The 15,285-nt window shown below is 44.2% G+C and overlaps 2 protein-coding genes across 2 annotated transcripts; one reads left to right on the top strand and one right to left on the bottom strand.

Annotated features, from left to right (window-relative positions):
* Nucleotides 1–5,022: 5,022 nt before the first annotated feature.
* LOC147504671 (uncharacterized) lies at nt 5,023–6,879 on the bottom strand. The gene has a single exon (XM_086605310.1). The coding sequence runs from the start codon at nt 6,877–6,879 to the stop codon at nt 5,023–5,025; it is 1,857 nt and encodes a 618-aa protein (XP_086461436.1).
* A 4,711-nt stretch (nt 6,880–11,590) lies between these two features.
* On the top strand, nt 11,591–13,358 carry LOC147504670 (uncharacterized). Its single transcript, XM_086605309.1, has 2 exons — nt 11,591–11,921; nt 12,055–13,358. Exons 1-2 carry the CDS (start codon nt 11,591–11,593, stop codon nt 13,356–13,358), a joined length of 1,635 nt encoding a protein of 544 aa, XP_086461435.1.
* Nucleotides 13,359–15,285: the final 1,927 nt, after the last annotated feature.

Genomic DNA, 15,285 nt, shown 5'->3' with positions numbered 1-15,285 from the left:
CAAACCATCTAACCCCACCACCATTATCGTCTTCAGAAAAGCTCCGCTTTGTCTGTTCTTACTGTTGCTTTCAACAAATTCTTCTGCACAACATCAGGTTAGTACTACAAAAGTAACTTAACATGCTCTTTCTTATTCCGATTTTACAGTTTCTTGAAAATATTTTAACTGATCTCGGCATCTTTTTGTTTTCAAATTATGCTACTTAGGGTTTAGGCTTTGAATACTTGAATATTACATGTGTATCCTTATACTGATTAGATTTTTAATAACAATTTTTGACAGTATGGCTAGGAGAAAAACTTGTATTAATTTTATACGTACTTTCTCAAAGCAATCTCGGCTTCGACGTCAAGAACGTATGCGTTTGAGGACACACCTCTTCACCTCGAACCCCGACATTATCATCTCGAGACACCGATACGTGCTTAGTACATAATATATTATATACTTATACTAGATATAGCAATAGTAGCTCAGATAAAGGATATAATTCTAATAAAAAATTTATTATTTCTAGTGATACCACCATGTTGAACGAAAGTATTGAATCTGCAACTCGCATCAACTCGTCTGCTTCGGCTTCGTCATCCCAAAGAACTGAGTCTGCCGAACCAGAATGGCATGCCTCGTATTTTGCTGATGGCTTACCTTGCCATCCATTTGAGACTGTGGATTCTGACACCGATCGCGAAATTATTGATGATCACAGCATGTGGAGTGGTGGTTTGGACCCTTGTTTTCTAGAAAGACCCAACTTACATATAGTTAGAGCTGCCTACCAAATACCAGAATCTGTCCAACTTCGACACTACACTGGAAGTAAAAAAAGGACTCAATGTCAAAGTGGCGAACTCAAAACCACCATTATCACTGTTGGGCAATTGGCTGCCGCCGGCTTGCGTCTTCCCCTATCTAACCTCGATCGAGAAGTATTAAACTATCTGGCCATCTCTCCTGGCCAAGGCACATGCAATTTCTGGAGATTGATCTTCTAAAAGGCAACGACAAAGAAGTCAATGCTCGAACTGGCGCTGATAAGTATGGCAATCTAAAATTGACTGTCAAGCTTCCAGATATCGCCAATTATGTTGCTCCTTTATACTTCTTAAAAACTACCATTCTTCGAGGTCAAGATTCCTTACCTTCCAAATATAATATACCATGCGAAACTACTCCATGTCCCTTACAGCCTTGTTTTGCTGAACAAATGTTCTAAACAACCTTCGATTCCACTGAATTACCAACTAATACTCCTCGATGCTATTTTGAATATATGCTTAATGGTTTGAAAACTACTGAAGATCTTTTTCCTCAAATCAAACAAGAGATTCCCAATTTCTATAACTATCCTCTTTTGAACGATGTATTTGATCACCATTGCTTACGTTTCACAGATATGGCATCTCATATTTCCAATGTTCCAATCAAAGCCTCGAAGTCGCTCGACAAGTTTATGAGCAAGAAAAAACCAACAAATGGTAGTTCGTCCCAAGCTCCTACTTCTTCCCGAGATCAGAATGTCGACCCAGTTCATCATTCAAGAAAAAGAAAAGAACATTGTCAAACTGCAGCACCACCAGCCCCGAGACCAAACAAACCTGCAAAGAGTACCGACATTGCCCCTGCCACTATACCCTCCAAGTCTTCAACCCTTCCGTCCACCACAAAGTCTGTTGCTTCTGACTCCTCTTCGTCCACTGGTGACTTTGAGGTTAAACTTGTTCTTCGAGACCAAACCCCTCTCAAAAAAACTGCTTCTCTGTTATCTGAGCCTGCGGTACCTGGTCTCAGAGAAGCTCTTGTACTGAATACTATCCTTCCTCGAGATAGGCAAGCAATGACCGAAATCACCACAGAAGAAAGATTTCAACTCCTATGCACTTCTCTTGAAAAAGTAAGTATCCATCCCTCTCCTTACTCTTATCCTTATTTACCTATTACCTTATCTATATATCATATTTTCTCCTTTCCAGGTTAAAATTGCTGCTGTGGGGCAATTTGAAAGTGATATGGCTAGTTGTCGTTGCTATAGGGAAGAGATTCAATAGCTGAAAAAAGATAAAGACAGTGTTGAACGTTCTCTTGCGAAAGAAAAAGATCATGTTGTCGAAATAAAGAAATATTTTGATGAACACAAAGAGCTGCATCAGAAACTTAACACCTCTTTCCAAGTTATGGAAAAAGAACTTGCTCAAACCAAAATCTCCCTCGCTACTGAAAAAGCTGAACGGGCAGCTGAAAAGAATGATTTGGAAACTGAACTGGAGAAAGCCCATTCTCAAGTAGCTGACTATGCTTCATAGATGGAGTATTGTGTGGAGACCATGAAAAGTTTCAGGCAATTTCTTCTTGTTGATGTCATTAAAGAGAAAGGTCTGGATTCTGATAACAAGAGCGAGCTACCCTCCGACATTGGTGCGCAAGATGCTGATCCTAACGCTGTGGATTCTACCGCTCTTGCCAATACTGCTGTCGAGATGGAAGTAACTACTCCACCTTTCAATCCTGACTCTCTCATCAGTACTCCTAGTGCTTTGGATGACCCATAACTTCAAGCTGGTCTCGACATTCTTCTTGAGACAAAAATGCTTGGTTGAAAACCCAACGAAATCTTCACCACCCCACTTTAGTTTCCTTGTCCCAATATTTTGTGATTGTAATATTGATACAATGATCTGTCTATTCTACCCTTGAATATTGATGCTGGTGAAAATGCTTTCGTAATTGTTTAACACTCCTTTTTGATTTTTAATGTCTTAACTTGTATGCATCAGATATGATATTTATCATACTTAACTATGAAAGCCATATCAATTTCGATACCATTCTAACTAAAAAAAAAATGCTGATACTTACTAACATTTTGAAAAACGACTTAATAATATTTTGCAAAATCAACTTTGATTTTTAATATCACTCCCACTAAAAACAGTATCGATACTTAACATATACTTGAATTTTAAAATGAGTTTCGATACCACTCCCACTAAAAATAGTATCGATACTTAATATATAATTGAACTTCAAAACGATTTTCGATACCACTCCCTCTAAAAGCAGTATCGATACTTAACATATACTTGAATTTTAAAACGAGTTTCGATACCACTCCTACTAAAAATAGTATCGATACTTAATATATAATTGAACTTCAAAACGAGTTTCGATACCACTCCCACTAAAAATAGTATCGATACTTAATATATAATTGAACTTCAAAACGATTTTCGATACCACTCCCTCTAAAAGCAGTATTGATACTTAACATATACTTGAATTTTAAAACGAGTTTCGATACTACTCCCACTAAAAATAGTATCGATACTTAATATATAATTGAACTTCAAAACGATTTTTGATACCACTCTCTTTAAAAGCAGTATCGATACTTAACATATACTTGAATTTTAAAATGGGTTCGATACTACTCCCACTAAAAATAGTATTGATACTTAATATGTAATATTTTATTGTTCTTTGCCATGCATTTAATATAGCCAATAAATATTCTTTTGACCAACAAAGTACAAGCTCAAAAACCAATACCGATTGTACTAAACCATGTTATTAAAACTTACACAAACATCTTTCAAACCTCTGACTGTCCCGCGCACATACAACGAAGAAAATAACTTTTTCGTACCCCTTCCTCGTTTTCATGCTCACCTACCATTAGTACTTCTCTTTTTCTTAACAAATCATCATTAAACAAAACTTTTTTCTACCTATTATTTCTCTTATAAAAACCCTTTACAACTTTGCATTTTAAGGTATATCTTTCAATTTCCTTCTTCCAAACTCCTTAGCCATTTTCTTAAAAAAACATGACTTATACCTCTATCTTCCTCATTATTCTGGCCATTTATATGGTTTTACCCACTGATTCTCCTCCAGACCACTGGTCTGATTGTCATACCACCGGCCTTTCTGATGATGAAGAGCATTCAGAAAAAGAAGCTACTAAAGAAAAAGAGAACACAGAAATAGAAACTGAAGAAGAAGAAAATGAAAATGAATATACAGATGAATGGATGAAAGATCCACACTGCAATGACTACTCCAAAGATAACGATGATGATGATGAAGAAATCCCTAGTATTTATACTGATGAAGATGATGGTGAAGATGGTGATGATGAAAGTGAAGATGAAGAACAAGATGATGACAACAGCGAAGATGATAATTAGTCTTGTTCCATATATTTTAAGCTTTTACTATGACCTATAATAGGCTGCTTAGCCTCCCCTTTTCCCTTTTAATGAAATCTTATTGAACTATCTTTGATACCCTCTTCCTTAATTATTAACACTTGCTTCTCGCTTGAAAACAAAAATAACAAAAAAAAAACACGATGTCGACATTCGACACTCGATATCATCATTGCAGCAAAATATTATCTATAAAAACATGCCTTACTTCCTTTGCATTCTGGTGTCGATACCTCAACATTATCCATTCCATATTTTCTGCCCTCGCATTGCTACCAAGAATATGATTTTATTGACCTGATATCGAGATGCGGATCTTCAGATCATCAGGACTATTTGACCTGAACTTGACATTTCTGCCAAGAACTGTATTTTATTGACCTAAACTCGCATTTCTACCAAGAACAGGATTTTATTGACCTGGTATCGAGATGAGGATCTACATATCACTAGGATTTTTTGACCCGAACTTGACATTTCTGCCAAGAACTGGATTTTATTGACCTGAACTTGCATTTCTACTAAGGATAGGATTTTATTGACCTGGTATCGAGATGAGGATCTACAGATCACCAAGATTTTTCTTGACCTATTATCAATCATATAATTCTAGAGATACAAATATTTGTTATACATGTATCAACATTGATTTCGAGAATGATAATATATTTATTGATCGTATGGCCTCGATAACAAAAAATTACATCATGATACTAGAAATATTCTTTATTGATAAAATGCTTTCAAATTGCTTACATTTTGAGGCTTTGGTAATATTACACCTTCAGCCGTTATTAATGTAAGGCCCCTCCTAGCTTGCTGCTAGTTTGCCAGCCCCTTTTTCTTTAGTAGCTTGAGTAACCACTTTCAGGACCAAATCTCCTTCCTGAAAATGTTTTTCTCTTACTTTCTTGTTGAAAGCTTTTCTAAGCTGCCTATGATAGGTGTCGAGCTTTAGCCTTGTTTGATCCCTTGCTTCCTCGAGATTAAGAACTTCTGAAGTCATTCTCTCATTATTCTGACCATTCTTTATCATCTTTGTTCTGGATGTCGATACCACCATTTCTGATGGAGTTACTGCCTCCATACCATAAGCCAAAGTAAAAGGTGATTCGCCCGTGGCTGTTCGAGGTGTTGTTCTATAAGCCCATAAAACATTATTTAACTCATCCACCCAAAGACCCTTCTTGTCTTCTAATTTTTTCTTGATATTATCCATAATGGTCTTATTTGTTGCCTCTGCCTGCCCGTTACTTTGAGCATAGTATGGCACAGATGTGAAGTGCTTAACCTTGTAAGATTCCAAGAAGGCTTTCACTTTTCCTCCTTCGAACTGCGGACCATTATCTGATATAATAGCATAAGGCAACCCATATCGACATATGACTCGTTCGAAAAGGAAATTTATGACATCCTTTTCTTTAATATGTTGTAGAGCTATGGCTTCTACCCATTTTGTAAAATAATCTGTGACTGCCAATATGAACCTTCTTTTGCCCCTCCCTGGTGTAAGTGGACTAACAATATCCATACCCCATTGAGCAAAAGGCCATGGGTTTGAAACACAATGTAACTCTTCAGCTGGGACATGTATGGCCTTCCCATGAATTTGGCATTGCACACACTTTTTTGCATATCGAAGACAATCCCTTTGCATTTGAGGCCAAAAATATCCTTGTCTTGTTATTTTATTGGCCAATGATCTACCAGCTGAATGGTTTCCACATTCGCCTTCATGAAGTTCAGCAATGATTAGCTGCGCTTCCTCAGACGATATGTATTTTAAATGTGGACCTGCAGGATTCTTTCGATACAATTCATTATCAACCAATACATATCTTTGGGCGCCCGACTTGATTCTTCTGGCCTCATTTTTGTCCTCCACTACTTTCCCATTAGCCAAATATGAAGTATATGCTTCCATCCATGACGCCCCCAGTGTATCAATTTTCATAATTGTTAATCCTTCAATGTCGATGCTCGGCTTCTCTTGAACACTGATATGCAGAGTACGACCTTCTGTGTTTTCTAGCATCGCTGCCACATACGCTAAGGCATCCGCATGCCGATTCTCATTCCTATTGAGATGCTGCAGTCTTATTTTAGTGAAATTTTTCAACTTGGATTTTATAAAATTCAAGTAATCGACCATATTTTCACATTTTGCTGAGTATCCCCTATTGATCTGGCTGACCACAAGCATCAAGTCACTAAAAATCGATAACTCCTTTATATTGAGAGACTTAGCCATCTTGAGACCAGCTATCAAAGCCTCATATTCAGCCTCATTGTTCGACGCATGGAAACCTAATGTTATTGCAGTCTCGAGTCTTTGATTTTCAGGAGTAACCAACACTACTCCAATGCCACACCCTTTTCCTCCAGAGGATCTATCGACAAATAATCTCCAACCATTTGTTCCTGCCCATGGATCGTCTGCATCGACAATATCTTCAGGCTCTTGTAGCATTGCAAATTCTTCTTCTTCCATGCCCCAACTGGCATCCTCAGATGGAAAGTCAACCAAGAAATCAGCCAGTACCTGACTCTTTTCTGATACGCGGTTTCGATATTCTATTCCAAATTCATTTATTAACACCGACCATTTAGACATCCTTCCTAACGTAGCAGTTTTCGCCAGAGTTTGTTTTAATGGGAGATTCGTCATCACGATCACCGAATGTGCTTAAAAATATGGCTTCAATCTTTGAGATGAGAATAAAAGTGCCAAAGCATACTTTTCTATCATTGAATATCGAGTCTCCGCTTCGAGCATTGTTTTACTTTGAAAATATACTGGTCTTTCCAATCCATTTTCTACTTTCACGAAGACAGAACTTATCGCAAAATCTGATACAGCCAAATAGAGAAGCAAACTTTCTCCGTCATCTGACTTTGTCAAAGTTGGCATTTCTTGCAGATACTTCTTTAATTCAGAAAATGCTTCTTCACATTCCTCATTCCAACAGAATTTGACATTCTTTTTAAGCAACTTAAAAAGTGGCTTACATCGATAAGAAGTTCTGGTGATGAATCTATTGAGCGCCGCTATTCTCCCCGTCAGCCTTTGTATTTGCTTTCGAGTTATAGGTGATGGCATTTGTTGAAACGCTTGTATTTGATCAGGATTTGCATCGATACCTCTCTTCGTAACTATGTATCCCAAAAACTTGCTAGAACTGACTCCAAAAGTATATTTTTCAAAATTAAGCTTCATATTAAACTCTCTCAATATTCTGAATACAGTGTCGATGTCCTTTACGTGATCTTCAGCTTTTATCGACTTGATAACCATCATCGATATAGGCCTCAACAATACGTTTGATAAGTTTTTTGAACATCTTCTCCACTAGCCTTTGGTAAGTGGCTCTTGAATTTTTCAATCCAAATGGCATTCTGATGAAATAGTATATTCCTCCATTGACCACGAAGGCCGTTTTTAATTGATCTATCATAGCCATTAAAATCTGAAAATATCCTGAATACCCATCGCAAAAACTAATAAACTCGAAACCAGCTGTTCGATCGACCAATTCATCAATTCTATGCATGGGATAGTGATCCTTTGGACACTTTTTATTTACATCAGTAAAGTCGACACAAATTCTAACCCTACCATCTTTCTTGGGTACCACCACTATGTTTGCTACCCATTCAGAATGCTCAACTTCTCTAATGATGCCATTATCTAACATCTTCTGTATTTCCACTTGGACTGCATCTTCATACATTGGCCTTACTTTTCTATGCTTCTGATGTATTGGCATTGCATTTTCCTCCATATTTAGTTTATGCGAACGTACTTCTAGATTGATACCGGTGAGATCTGACATCGACCACGCAAAAACATCTTGATTTTCTTCCAAAAACACTATCAAATCTTTTCTTATATCTTCAGCCAATTTTGTACCGATGAACGTATGACGCTCACCTTTTCCTTTACCGATATTAATCTTATCCACCATTTCTATGGTTTTCCTTTCCCATGGCAGTTCCTCTTACTTGTTCATCTCTTGAGTGAACTTTACCTACTCCTGTATCTGTATGATGGTATCGGCAGGCAAAGTTTGCTGTAACTGCTAAGCAGAGTTTTCCAAGTCGCCCCTAGTGTCTTGGCTTTTCCCCTTCATCATTCCCTTTACTGTAACGAAGTTACACTTTTTTTATTCGGACTGTGTAGTGGTAGGATTCGCGACTACGAAGATTGCTGGTCGATGGACCGACGCAAGCTGCTATAACGGAACGCAGGAGTAGAAGATAGCAGGGAATTTTGGGTTAGGGAGGTGGCGTGTCTGCTTGCTCGAGGTAGGATAAGAAAGGGGAAGGCGGAAGCACCGGATGTAGGCCGCGGCTCTGCAAAAAGTGATTGGGGCGTCTTGAGCATGTGGGGACAGAGCGGTCAAAGTCCAAGAGGAGGCAACTTAACGAACAGAACGGGTGGCACAACAAAGATGGCCGAGAACCACCCTAGGAGAGATGATGCTAAGATGAACCGAAGGATGATGGCGTGAGATCAACGGATGGAAAGGGAAAGAGGGACAGTATAAAGAGGAACAGTGAGGAAAAGAAAGAAGGAGGAAAAAAAGAAGGGAAAAGAAAAGGGAGAGGAGGGAGATTGTGAGGACATGGAATGTTAGAAGGTGTACTGAGAGCATTTACATTTGGCGCCGTCTGTGGGGAACGAAGAGAGAGTTGAACAGTAGGGGGTATGGCAACGAAAGCAAAGAGAGGTGTGGGACGACCGAGGAAAGTGTCGGCCAGAGAGGAGGTGGCTGAATCGGTAGGAGATGATGGGGGAGAGCACGGGGTGGAAGAGACAGCGGCATCGTCTTCGGAAGAAACGAGACAACTGAGAGAGGAAGTAGCGAGGTTGAAGGAGGAGAACGAGGAGTTACGAAGAGAGAGGGAGACCGTCGAGGAATCAGAAAAGGTGATGTCAGAAACGGTGAGAGAGGAAGAAGGGAGACCTAATGTGGTGGAGAATGGGGTGCCGGGGCTCACTAAGGAACAGGTGAAGGAGATGATTGCTAACGATCTGAAAGCAAGCTGGGAGCAAGCAAAAGGTACGTCCGGGACGGCGAACCAGGTAGTGGCGGGATTGAATCGCAACCCATCATGGGACGCAGCTTTGGAAGGCGGAGGTCCCAAAGCGTTCAACCAGCCTAGGTTTGAGAGGTAATGACGGGGAGACCAATGGACCACATCCACCACTTTCGCAGCAAATGCCGCCGCGGGCGAGAACCCAGTACGACGGATTGCGGTGCATGATGTTCCCAGCCGAAGCTTGAAGGAGGGGCCTCGACCGGTATTATAGATTGCCCGAGAAGAGCATACACAACTTTCTCGAGATGGAGCAAGCCCCGTGGACCACTTCATACACCAAAAAAGGAGGGTGGTGGACATAGCGCCCCTGTTTAATGTGGGATGAGGGACCGCGGAGTCGATGAGGGGAATTCTTATGCAGATTCAAGGCTGAAACTTTAAAGGTGGAGAACTTGGGCGAGAGGACTGCGGTGATTGCCTTTGAGAGGGGCTGCGGCGGGAACGAGTGCACGAATGCGTGGCTAAGAACGAGATCACGCCATTACAAGACTTGTACCCGGGGTAGAGAAGTATATAGGGTATGAAGACACATTGCAGAAAAGAGACGAGGAAGACAGGGGAAAGCCGTCGGCTTTGGATTGGATCGCAAGGACCGCGGAAGGTATGAGTCATCGGGTAGGGAGAGCGGTGGACGCCAGGGGCATTGCGGCGGCCTGAAAAGAGTGGAGTCGAAGGCGGAGAGAATATAGAGAACGGAAGCCGTGATCGGGGAAGTGGATCCGATACCGCGGGACAGCCGCGTTGGAGGAACCATTACCACCGATCCAAGATATAAAAGGCTACGAAGGACGCGGAGCAAGCCCAACGAAATACCGGCAAACCCGTATTGTGCATATCATCGATCTGAGAATCATGAAACGAATGAATGCTACGCCCTCAAGTGGATGGTACGTAAGATGATTGGGAGATGGATGCTTAAGGAGTTTATTAAGGGGAAAGAAAAGCGGAGGTGGACGAGCCCGGGCGTGATTCGGGTATAAATGTCATATTTAGTGGGGAAATCTAGAGCCACAATGCCCACCGGATCGGATACGGCGGACAGCTAGCATCCAAAGAAGTTAATGAGGAGGCAAGGTATTCGCGGCCGTCCCATGGCCCGCGAACAAAAAAAAGAAGCATCGTGTTTTACGCATTACCGACTTGAAAGGGTGGATGTCCCACATGAGGATGCGCTACCGGTGATCACGGTGGCCATGGGAAATTACATGGTGAAAAGGGTCTTGATTGATCGGCGGTCGCGGTGGATTTGTTGTTCGTGGGGAACGATGGAAGAGATGAAGATAGGCAGAAACAACCGAGGCCATCCCGGACTAATTTGTAACGGTTCAATGGGAGCATGACCGAACCAATCGGGAACTCCTATTGCCCGATAATAACGGGCCCCGACGGTGTTCTCGCGTTCAAAGGTTGTGGACGCTAACTCACAAGATAACGCCATCCCTCGGTGGCGGTGGATCCATCAAATGAAAGCGGTACCATCCACCTATTACTAGGTGATCAGATTTCCCACCCGGCGGGATGTATGAAGTCCGCGAGAGACCAAGTGACAAAGACGAAATAGCCATCGTGGAACAAAGTGAAAAGGATGATTCGGGGACGAGGGGAGACCTCGCGAACCAAAGAAAAGACAGGCATAGCAATTACAATGCGCCTCCGCGTAGAAGAGGAGGCCGAGGCGCCGGTGGAAACAAAAACGCTGGATGAGATCGAATCAGTAAATATAGGAACCGGGGAAGAGGAAAAGGTCACATCGGTAGGGTCGAATTTGTCGAAAGAGTGGAAAGATAAGTTGGTGCAGTTCCTCTCAGAGAATAAGGACGTCTTTGCTTGGACAATCGAAGAAATCACGGGGTTGGACCCCGAGTTTGCTTGTCACCGATTACACATGAGGGAGGACGCCAGGCCGGTGAAACAAAAGATGCGCAGTGTTAGGCCGAGATATGCGGAGGAGATTCGCGATGAGGTCGCGAGGTTAAAAAGAGCAGGCATAATTCGGGAAGTCGAGTTCTCAGACTGGCTATCCAACATAGTCGCGGTACCAAAGAAGAATGGGAAGGTCCGCGATGTGTAGACTTTACGGACGTCAATTCTGAGTGCCCCAAGGACAGCTATCCGATGCCGCGAGTGGATGAGCTAGTAGATCGGACGGCAGGGTTCAAAATTTTCTCCTTTATGGACGCCTCGATGGGGTACAACCAAGTCGCAATGTATGGACCCGGATCAAGAGAAGACATCGTTTGTTTGTGGTGGAGGGGGGAACATATTGCTACACGAGGATGCCATTTGGTTTGAAGAATGCCGGGGCAACGTTCCAGCGACTGGGGGAGAAGATGTTTGCAAGCAAAATGCGGAAGGGTATTGAGGTATACATCGACGACATGGTAGAGAAAAGCATGTCGGAAGAGGAGCATATAGAGGGATTGAAAGAGACGTTTGGCATATTGCGGTCACATAATTTGAAACTGAATCCCGAGAAGTGCACTTTCGGGGTCACCACCGGGAAATTTCTGGGTTATATTGTGACCCACCGGGGAATAGAAGCTAATCCAGAGCAGATCCGAGCACTAATAGAGATGTCGCCTCCCGGGACGTTAAGGAAGTACAAAGGTCAATGGGCCGGTCGCGCCTTAAATCGATTCATATCCAAGTCGTCCGACAAATGCAAAATGCCACCAGCACGTGTTGTTGAGAAGGACGCCAGATTTTGTGTGGACGGCTGAGTGTGAAGAGGCTTTTCAAGAATTGAAGAGGTACCTGGGACGGGCGCCTTTGCTATCGCGACCAGAACCCGGGGAGAAGTTATACCTATATCTGGGAGTGTCCGAATATGCGGTAAGCTTCGATCCTCGCTCGAAAGTGGCGCACAAGGTCGAAAAGACCGTGTACTTCCAGAAAGAAAACACTGCTGGATCGGAAACGCCGATACAAAAAGTGGAAAAGTATGCCTTGGCACTGATATTCTCGGCACTGAAGTTGAAACCGTACTTTGAGGCACATTCAGTGGTGGTGGTGACAAATCTGCCTCTCAAGCAGGCTCTGAGGGCGGAGAAATCTGGAAGAATGGTCAAATGGGCGGTAATGTTGAGTTCCTATGGAATACAATATCAAGTGAGAATTGCAGAAAAGGCTCAGGCGGTAGCGGAGTTTCTAGCGGATTTCCCTGCAGAAGACCCCACTTGGGGGGAAGAGATGCTCATGGAGCCCGAACTGGAAGGAGAGCCAGATGGGACGGATCCATGGGATAAAAGGAATGGATGGAGAGTGTTCGCGGGCAACGGAATAGGCGTGGTGTTGGTTACCCCTGACAACGACCGAATCGAGTTGTCCATGAGGCTCGGGTTCACGGCTACTAATAATGAGTCGGAGTATGAAGCCGTGATCGCAGGGTTAGAGATGGCCAGGGAATTAGGGGTCAGCGAGTTAACTGTCTATTCAGATTCCAACCTAGTGATATGTCAGGTGAATGGTGGGTTCGTCGCTAGGTGTGCTCGGATGGCGAAGTACTTGGAAGTGGTGCACCGCAAGGCAGCCGAGTTCGAAAAAATCAGATTTCAACATTTGGGCCGCGGGGAGAATCGGCATGCGGACGCACTTGCCTATGTCGCGGCCGCAATGCCCGGAGCAGAGGAGAGGACCTTAAGAATCAAGAAACTAGGGAGATCGAGCATTGAAAAGAAAGTCGAGGTATATCAAGCTGCAGAGGGGGAAAGGGGATGGATAAGCCCTATCAAACGTTTCATGGAGGGAGGAGAGGTGGTAGATGAGAAGGAACGAAGGAGACTGGAGCAAACGGCGCGCCGGTATGTTCTGATAGAGGGAGAGATGTACCGAAAGAACTTCGATGGACCACTACTAAGATGCCTGGGACCAAGTTTAGCACAAGAAGTGCCGGGCGAGCTTCATGCCGGGGGCGTGGGAGCCATTCGGGCGGAAGAAGAACAACGGCACACACCGATTGACGCAGGGTACTTCGCCCTCATATATGAAGAGACGCGGTGGAATTTGCCAAGAAATGTGGGAAATGTCGGCGGTTTGCTCAAATAATATTTGCACCGGCGAACCATTGCATAACGTGTCTAGTCCGGTGGCCATTTGCCATGTGGGCCATGGATATAGTGGGTCCGCTCCCAATGGAAGGGGAAGAGAAGGTACATGCTTTGGCGGCGGCGGATTATTTTACTAAGTGGGTGGAGGCCGTGGCCTTGCAAAAGAAGTCAAGGAAAGAGCAGGTGATCAAATTCTTATGGGAAAACATTATCCAGATTTGGGTTGCCACACACCATCATCGCGGACAACGGAACCGCAGTTCCGGGGGGTCAAAGGTGAGGGACTTCTTGCGAGGCGTATAATGTGAAGCGGGATTCTCAGCCCGTACAACCCGGAGGGGAATGGCCAGGCCGAGTCTTCGAACAAGACGATCATGAACAACCTTAAAAGAAAGCTGGAAAACCGCAAGGGAGCATGGGCTGATGAACTAAGTAGGGTGCTATGGGCATACCGCACTACACCGCGGACGACTACAAAGGAGACGCCTTTCTCGTTGGCATATGGTATCGAGGCCGTGATTCCTTCAGAAATGATGGCAGCCACCACACGCACGCGGCGGCGGTGGACAGTGGGATGAACTGGGGCATATTGGCTCACGACATGAACTTAGCAGAGGAGAAGCGGGACACTGCACGCATTAGGCTAGAGGAATACCACCGACACCTGCGGAGACAGTATGGCAAGCGACTGCGGCCACGCGGATTCCGTGATCGGGCGATTGGTTCTCAGGCGGTCACCGCAAGCACTAAAAAGGCAAACGAAGGAAAATTGGGACCCAATTGGAAGAAGGGCGTACTTAGTGGTGGGGTGTGGAGGAGCCGAACATACCGACCGCAGACCGAGGATGGGAAGCGGATAGAGAGGCCTTGGAATGTAAGAATGTTGAAAAAATTTCATATCTGAATGTAAGACCAGTCCGGACAAGGGGCGTGGGCTGTTTGTACATATATAATACAACGGCACTTTTGAGAAGTTAACAAATGACCGAATCAACTTAGGGGCAAGGCAATGCCCCAGCCGGCTTGCCGGTCACGGAGAGCGGGGGGAGAGATCCCTTCGCGGACGTGATGTCCGAATCAAACTTAGAGGCGAGGCAATGCCCCAGCCGACCTGACGGTCACAGAGAGCGGGGGGGGAGGTCCCTTCGCGGACATGAGGCCCGAATCAACTCAGGGGCAAGGCAATGCCCCAGCCGGCTTGCCGGTCACGAGAGCGGGGGGAGAGATCCCTTCGCGGACGTGAGGTCCGAATCAAACTTAGAGGCGAGGCAATGCCCCAGCCGACCTGACGGTCACAGAGAGCGGGGGGGAGATCCCTTCGCGGACATGAGGTCCGAATCAACTCAGGGGCAAGGCAATGCCCCAGCCGGCTTGCCGGGTCACGCAGAGCGGGAGAGATCCGCCCACGGATGTCCGAATCAAACTTAGAGGCGAGGCAATGCCCCAGCCGACCTGACGGTCACAGAGAGCGGGGGGGAGATCCCTTCGCGGACATGAGGTCCAAATCAAACTCTCGGGCGAGGCGATGCCCCGGCCGCCCGACAGGCCGGGGAGAGAGCGGGGGGGAGTTAGAATCGAATATGCACAAGGTCAGAGACGGCAAACATTGGAGTTAAACATGACATGTGAAAACAGGGCTCCTCCAATGGGAGGTCCACAAGGTCAACAAAATTACAATTCTTAGCGAAACTCCTTGCATAAGGAGGGATTACAAGTTTAAGCAAAGCTCCTTAAATTAGGAGGGAATTTAACAGTGTTCAAAAGCGTCAAGGGCGCCGCAGCTAAAACATACAAGACCAGATACCAACACAAACAAAGCAAGTTCAATTTCAGGGAGAAGCTAAACAGGCATCCAAGGTGGTATCGCCTAAGTCACCAACAGGGGTCTCTTCAGCAGAGACATCGGCAGCATCTCCAACGGAAAA

Source organism: Coptis chinensis, chromosome 4 (assembly GCF_015680905.1).
Source record: "Coptis chinensis isolate HL-2020 chromosome 4, ASM1568090v1, whole genome shotgun sequence".
NCBI lineage: Eukaryota > Viridiplantae > Streptophyta > Magnoliopsida > Ranunculales > Ranunculaceae > Coptis > Coptis chinensis.
Note: the sequence above shows the minus strand (reverse complement) of the source record. Positions and strands in the feature narration are given on the sequence as shown.

What these genes read in the sequence shown, in the direction of transcription:
- LOC147504670 (XM_086605309.1), top strand. Translation starts at nt 11,591, where the DNA reads ATGCCATTTGGTTTGAAGAATGCCGGGGCAACGTTCCAGCGACTGGGG. An exon ending in GACGTTAAGGAAGTACAAAG is followed by an intron (nt 11,922 to 12,054) that starts GTCAATGGGCCG and finishes AGGCTTTTCAAG; the next exon opens with AATTGAAGAGGTACCTGGGA.
- LOC147504671 (XM_086605310.1), bottom strand. Translation starts at nt 6,879, where the DNA reads ATGACGAATCTCCCATTAAAACAAACTCTGGCGAAAACTGCTACGTTA.